The sequence below is a fragment of the Salvelinus namaycush genome, unplaced genomic scaffold (assembly GCF_016432855.1).
Source record: "Salvelinus namaycush isolate Seneca unplaced genomic scaffold, SaNama_1.0 Scaffold1092, whole genome shotgun sequence".
NCBI lineage: Eukaryota > Metazoa > Chordata > Actinopteri > Salmoniformes > Salmonidae > Salvelinus > Salvelinus namaycush.
The window spans coordinates 37,365-45,000 of NW_024057778.1; the positions used below are offsets into that span (position 1 = coordinate 37,365).

Consider the following 7,636-nt stretch of genomic DNA (forward strand, 5'->3'; position numbering starts at 1 on the left):
ATACATGTCCTGGAGGGCAGGTAGTTTTTCCCCATGGTGATGCGTTGTGCAGACCGCACTACCCTGTGGAGAGCCTTATGGTTGTGGGCGGAGCAGTTGCCGTACCAGGCGGTGATACGGCCCGACAGGATGCTCTCGATTGTGCATCTGTAAAAGTTTGTCAGGGTTTTGGGTGACAAGCCACATTTCTTCAGCCTCCTGAGGTTGAAGAGGTGCTGTTGCGCCTTCTTCACCACGCTGTCTGTGAGGATGGACCATTTCAGTTTGTCAGTGATGTGTATGCCGAGGAACTTAAAACTTACTACCCTCTCCACTACTGTCCCGTCGATGTGGATAGGGGGGTCCTGCCTCTGCTGTTTCCTGAAGTCCACGATCATCTCCTTTGTTTTGTTGACGTTTGTTGACGTGACCTACCACTGTAGTATAGTCTGCAAACTCTCTCTCTCTCTTCCTCTCTGTTCCCCCTCTCTCTCCCCCCTCTCTCTCTACCCCCTCTCTTTCTCTACCCCCTCTCTATACCCCCTCTCTTTCTCTACCGTCTCTCTCTCTCCCCCCTCTCTCTCTACCCCCTCTCTATACCCCCTCTCTTTCTCTACCGTCTCTCTCTCTCCCCCCTCTCTCTCTACCCCCTCTCTCTACCCCCTCTCTTTCTCTACCGTCTCTCTCTCTCCCCCCTCTCTCTCTACCCCCTCTCTCTCTACCCCCTCTCTTTCTCTACCGTCTCTCTCTCTCCCCCCTCTCTCTCTACCCCCTCTCTATACCCCCTCTCTTTCTCTACCGTCTCTCTCTCTCTCTGCTCCTTTAATGAAGCAAAGTTTGTTGGGGTTGAGTGTGTTTTTGTGTGTCCATCTGTTTGTGAATTGAGTGTGTTTTTGTGTCCATCTGTTTGTGAATTGAGTGTGTTTTTGTGTCCATCTGTGCACCTCTGTTTATTTGTAGTCTCTGAAAGCTGACCAGGGGCAACACAGTGAGTAGGAGCTTTTTCCAATGATGGATTCTTTAGTGGAGTTTGATGTTTATTAGGATGCGTCTTGTCCTGGAGGCAGAACTGAGAAGGTTTCCGCTCGAGAGACCAGCTGCAAAGATTGGCTATATTGTAAAAGTTAATGAAAACAAAAATATGCTTTTGGTCTTAATTTTAGGTTAGCAATGTGGTTAGGGTTAAGGTTAGGGTTAAGGTTAGGGTTAGGGTTAAGGTTAGGTTTAGGTTTAGGTTAGGGTTAAGGTTAGGGTTAAGGTTAGGGTTAGGGTTAGGGTTAAGATTAGGTTTAGGTTAGGGTTAGGGTTAAGGTTAGGTTTAGGTTTAGGTTAGGTTTAGGTTAGGGTTAAGGTTAAGGTTAGGGTTAAGGTTAAGGTTAGGGTTAAGGTTAAGGTTCGGTTTAGGTTAGGGTTAGGGTTAAGGTTAGGTTTAGGTTTAGGTTAGGGTTAAGGTTAGGGTTAAGGTTAGGGTTAAGGTTAGGGTTAAGGTTAGGTTAGGGTTAAGGTTAGGGTTAAGGTTAGGGTTAAGGTTAGGGTTAAGGTTAGGGTTAGGGTTAAGGTTAAGGTTAAGGTTAAGGTTAGGGTTAGGGTTAGGTTTAGGTTTAGGTTAGGGTTAAGGTTAAGGTTAGGGTTAAGGTTAACGTTCGGTTAAGGTTCGGTTTAGGGTTAAGGTTAGGGTTAAGGTTAAGGTTCGGTTAAGGTTCGGTTTAGGTTCGGGTTTAGGTTAGGGTTAAGGTTAGGTTAGGGTTAAGGTTAGGTTTAGGTTAGGGTTAAGGTTAGGTGTATGTTAGGGTTCAGGTTATGGTTAAGGTTAGGTGTATGTTAGGGTTAAGGTTAGGTTTAGGTTAGGGTTAAGGTTAGGGTTAAGGTTAGGGTTAAGGTTAGGTGTCTGTTAGGGTTAAGGTTAGGTTTAGGTTTAGGTTTGGGTTAGGGTTAGGGTTAAAGTTAGGGTTAGGGTTAGGGTTAAGGTTAGGTTTAGGTTAGGGTTAAGTACTACAGGTGTAGAGAACTACAGGTTCTAGAGGAACTAATTCACTGCCTACGTCAATAAGAAGGGACTCTTCCATCATATCACGAGGCAAACAGACCTGCCAGAACATCCCGATTCAAAACCAAAGTTTGCAGTGGGTTTATTGAAGCTTTTCCTGCAGTGGGCTAAATCAGGGTCACATAGAACCTTTTCCTGCAGTGAGCTAAGTCAGGGTCACATAGAACCTTTTACTGCAGTGGGCTAAGTCAGGGTCACATAGAACCTTTTACTGCAGTGGGCTAAGTCAGGGTCACATAGAACCTTTTACTGCAGTGGGCTAAGTCAGGGTCACATAGAACCTTTTCCTGCAGTGAGCTAAGTCAGGGTCATATAGAACCTTTTACTGCAGTGAGCTAAATCAGGGTCACATAGAACCTTTTCCTGCAGTGAGCTAAGTCAGGGTCACATAAAACCTTTTACTGCAGTGGGCTAAATCAGGGTCACATAGAACCTTTTCCTGCAGTGAGCTAAGTCAGGGTCACATAAAACCTTTTACTGCAGTGGGCTAAATCAGGGTCATATAGAACCTTTTACTGCAGTGGGCTAAATCAGGGTCACAGAACCTTTTACTGCAGTGGGCTAAATCAGGGTCATATAGAACCTTTTACTGCAGTGAGCTAAATCAGGGTCACATAAAACCTTTTACTGCAGTGGGCTAAATCAGGGTCACATAGAACCTTTTACTGCAGTGGGCTAAATCAGGGTCACATAGAACCTTTTACTGCAGTGGGCTAAATCAGGGTCACATAAAACCTTTTACTGCAGTGGGCTAAATCAGGGTCACATAAAACCTTTTACTGCAGTGGGCTAAATCAGGGTCACATAGAACCTTTTCCTGCAGTGGGCTAAATCAGGGTCACATAGAAATTTTTACTGCAGTGGGCTAAATCAGGGTCACATAGAAATTTTTACTGCAGTGGGCTAAATCAGGGTCACATAGAACATTTTACTGCAGTGAGCTAAATCAGGGTCACATAGAACCTTTTACTGCAGTGGGCTAAGTCAGGGTCACATAGAACCTTTTACTGCAGTGGGCTAAGTCAGGGTCACATAGAACCTTTTACTGCAGTGGGCTAAATCAGGGTGACATAGAACCTTTTACTGCAGTGGGCTAATTCAGGGTCACAGAACCTTTTACTGCAGTGGGCTAAGTCAGGGTCACATAGAACCTTTTACTGCAGTGGGCTAAATCAGGGTCACATAGAACCCTTTACTGCAGTGGGCTAAGTCAGGGTCACATAGAACCTTTTACTGCAGTGGGCTAAATCAGGGTCACATAGAACCTTTTACTGCAGTGGGCTAAGTCAGGGTCACATAGAACCTTTAACTGCAGTGGGCTAATTCAGGGTCACATAGAACCTTTTACTGCAGTGGGCTAAATCAGGGTCACATAGAACCCTTTACTGCAGTGGGCTAAGTCAGGGTCACATAGAACCTTTTACTGCAGTGGGCTAAGTCAGGGTCACATAGAACCTTTTACTGCAGTGGGCTAAATCAGGGTCACATAGAACCCTTTACTGCAGTGGGCTAAGTCAGGGTCACATAGAACCTTTTACTGCAGTGGGCTAAATCAGGGTCACATAGAACCTTTTACTGCAGTGGGCTAAGTCAGGGTCACATAGAACCTTTAACTGCAGTGGGCTAATTCAGGGTCACATAGAACCTTTTACTGCAGTGGGCTAAATCAGGGTCACATAGAACCCTTTACTGCAGTGGGCTAAGTCAGGGTCACATAGAACCTTTTACTGCAGTGGGCTAAGTCAGGGTCACATAGAACCTTTAACTGCAGTGGGCTAATTCAGGGTCACATAGAACCTTTTACTGCAGTGGGCTAAATCAGGGTCACATAGAACCCTTTACTGCAGTGGGCTAAGTCAGGGTCACATAGAACCTTTTACTGCAGTGGGCTAAGTCAGGGTCACATAAAACCTTTTACTGCAGTGGGCTAAGTCAGGGTCACATAAAACCTTTTACTGCAGTGGGCTAAGTCAGCCTTCTGCATATTACGCATGACAGAAAAACATTATTATTTATTTTTTAAGATATCTTTGGTACATAATTGGTCTAGCCTAGACTCCAAAATTAGACCAAATCTAGTAATGGCCTTTAAGTGCTGATTCAAGAGGTCTTTGGTACATAATTGGTCTAGCCTTTAAGTGCTGATGGTGTTATTATGCACACTGGATGGACTAGTTACCTGATGCTCCAAACTTTCTATCCATGAGTCTGGGAGACAACGTAGAGCCCTAGGCCATGTTGTAGGTTCATTGATTGTGGAGGCTTACAGAGTTCATTAATAGGTTGACTCATTCCTTTAACTACAGAATATCTCACTACCGTGTGTTTCCATCTTCTCCTCTCTCTCCTTAATTCCTTTAACTACAGAATATCTCACTACCGTGTGTTTCCATCTTCTCCTCTCTCTCCTTAATTCCTTTAACTACAGAATATCTCACTACCGTGTATTTCCGTCTCCTCCTCTCTCTCCTTAATTCCTTTCTCCAGAACACAGAGAGGGGCTGTCAACACTTGAATTAAACATGTTTTGTTGTGAAAACATGTTACTATCGATGTTACCCCCCGACTTATTTCCATTGGTTTCCCAAATGAAGAAGCGGGTAGCTGCAGGGACAGGGTTAAGGAGAGACCATGGAGTACAGAGTACTGGGTAGCTGCAGGGACAGGGTTAAGGAGACTATGGCGTACAGAGTACTGGGTAGCTGCAGGGACAAGGTTGGAGAGACCGTGGAGTACAGAGTACTGGGTAGCTGCAGGGACAAGGTTGGAGAGACCATGGCGTACAGAGTACTGGGTAGCTGCAGGGACAAGGTTAAGGAGAGACCATGGAGTACAGAGTACTGGGTAGCTGCAGGAACAGGGTTAAGGAGACCATGGAGTACAGAGTACCGGGTAGCTGCAGGAACAGGGTTAAGGAGAGACCATGGCGTACAGAGTACTGGGTAGCTGCAGGAACAGGGTTAAGGAGACCATGGTGTACAGTGTACTGGGTAGCTGCAGGGACAAGGTTAAGGAGACCATGGTGTACAGTGTACTGGGTAGCTGCAGGGACAAGGTTGGAGAGACCATGGAGTACAGAGTACTGAGTAGCTGCAGGGACAAGGTTAAGGAGACCATGGCGTACAGAGTACCGGGTAGCTGCAGGGACAGGGTTAAGGAGACCATGGAGTACAGAGTACCGGGTAGCTGCAGGGACAAGGTTAAGGAGGCCATGGCGTACAGAGTACCGGGTAGCTGCAAGGACAGGGTTAAGGAGACCATGGAGTACAGAGTACTGGGTAGCTGCAGGGACAGGGTTAAGGAGACCATGGAGTACAGAGTACCGGGTAGCTGCAGGGACAAGGTTAAGGAGAGACCATGGCGTACAGAGTACTGAGTAGCTGCAGGGACAAGGTTAAGGAGAGACCATGGTGTACAGAGTACTGGGTAGCTGCAGGGACAAGGTTAAGGAGAGACCATGGTGTACAGAGTACTGGGTAGCTGCAGGGACAAGGTTAAGGAGAGACCATGGTGTACAGAGTACTGAGTAGCTGCAGGGACAAGGTTAAGGAGACCATGGTGTACAGAGTACCGGGTAGCTGCAGGGACAAGGTTAAGGACACCATGGCGTACAGAGTACCGGGTAGCTGCAGGGACAAGGTTAAGGAGACCATGGCGTACAGAGTACCGGGTAGCTGCAGGGACAAGGTTAAGGAGAGACCATGGAGTACAGAGTACTGGGTAGCTGCAGGGACAAGGTTAAGGAGAGACCATGGAGTACAGAGTACTGGGTAGCTGCAGGGACAAGGTTAAGGAGAGACCATGGAGTACAGAGTACTGGGTAGCTGCAGGGACAAGGTTAAGGAGACCATGGCGTACAGAGTACCGGGTAGCTGCAGGGACAAGGTTAAGGAGAGACCATGGAGTACAGAGTACTGGGTAGCTGCAGGGACAAGGTTAAGGAGAGACCATGGAGTACAGAGTACTGGGTAGCTGCAGGGACAAGGTTAAGGAGACCATGGAGTACAGAGTACCGGGTAGCTGCAGGAACAGTGTTAATGTGGATCATATGCGTTTAGATATGTGTCACAAACTGCCTCGAAGTTCGTAACAAAAAAGGGAGACAAAGTGGAGATAAGGAATAACAAAAATATATTTATTAACTGAAGTAAACAACATACAATTAACAATGGTGTGTGTGTAGTCAGTAATAAGTAGTGTAAGTGAGTGGTTGCTTGCATAAATGTGATAATGAGGGGTGTTGAAAGGTGCCAAAGCAAACAAACGGCCGGAAAAAAAGGTTTGAGGTTTGTATCTTTTACAACTAAAAGTGCCAAATAACTCTGAATATGGCTTATAGGACCTGTTTCAAATGATCACTTTTCAAATCAAATTCTAGTGGTCACTAATTTTACATAGCCACTTCATATGCGCACTCTCGCTTCCCGAATGGGGAAACATGTCCTTTTCTATTTCATTCAGCTACGTTAAATTATATTCTTCTTACTATACAATTATATAATATGAAATAATGACACGTGACTTATAAACATATCTTGTCAACTAAATGAACAAGCCTACAGTCTATAACATGGAGCATAGCCAGACAACATACAGTATCTAGTCTGCTAAATGAACAAGCCTACAGTCTACAGACTATAGTATAACCAGATAACATACAGTATCTAGTCTGCTAAATGAACAAGCCTACAGTCTACAGCCTATAGTATAGCCAGATAACATACAGTATCTAGTCTGATAAATGAACAAGTCTACAGACTATAGTATAACCAGATAACATACAGTATCTAGTCTGATAAATGAACAAGCCTACAGCCTACAGACTATAGTATAACCAGATAACATACAGTATCTAGTCTGATAAATGAACAAGCCTACAGCCTACAGACTATAGTATAACCAGATAACATACAGTATCTAGTCTGATAAATGAACAAGCCTACAGCCTACAGACTATAGTATAACCAGATAACATACAGTATCTAGTCTGATAAATGAACAAGTCTACAGACTATAGTATAACCAGATAACATACAGTATCTAGTCTGATAAATGAACAAGCCTACAGCCTACAGACTATAGTATAACCAGATAACATACAGTATCTAGTCTGCTAAATGAACAAGCCTACAGTCTACAGACTATAGTATAACCAGATAACATACAGTATCTAGTCTGCTAAATGAACAAGCCTACAGTCTACAGACTATAGTATAACCAGATAACATACAGGATCTAGTCTGATAAATGAACAAGCCTACAGACTACAGACTATAGTATAACCAGATAACATACAGTATCTAGTCTGCTAAATGAACAAGTCTACAGTCTATATCATGGAGCATAGACAGGTAACATACAGTATCTAGTCTGATAAATGAACAAGTCTACAGACTATAGTATAACCAGATAACATACAGTATCTAGTCTGATAAATGAACAAGTCTACAGACTATAGTATAACCAGATAACATACAGTATCTAGTCTGCTAAATGAACAAGCCTACAGTCTACAGACTATAGTATAACCAGATAACATACAGTATCTAGTCTGCTAAATGAACAAGCCTACAGCCTACAGACTATAGTATAACCAGATAACATACAGTA

At 44.3% G+C, this 7,636-nt stretch overlaps 1 protein-coding gene across 1 annotated transcript; it reads left to right on the forward strand.

The window, feature by feature from the left end:
- Window positions 1-4,949: 4,949 nt before the first annotated feature.
- LOC120035686 (cornifin alpha-like) lies at window positions 4,950-5,402 on the forward strand. The gene has a single exon (XM_038982249.1). It carries the CDS (start codon window positions 4,950-4,952, stop codon window positions 5,400-5,402), a length of 453 nt encoding a protein of 150 aa, XP_038838177.1.
- Window positions 5,403-7,636: the final 2,234 nt, after the last annotated feature.

Bases quoted from the DNA above. Each gene is read 5' to 3' on its own strand.
- LOC120035686 (XM_038982249.1), top strand. From the start codon at position 4,950: ATGGCGTACAGAGTACTGGGTAGCTGCAGGAACAGGGTTAAGGAGACC.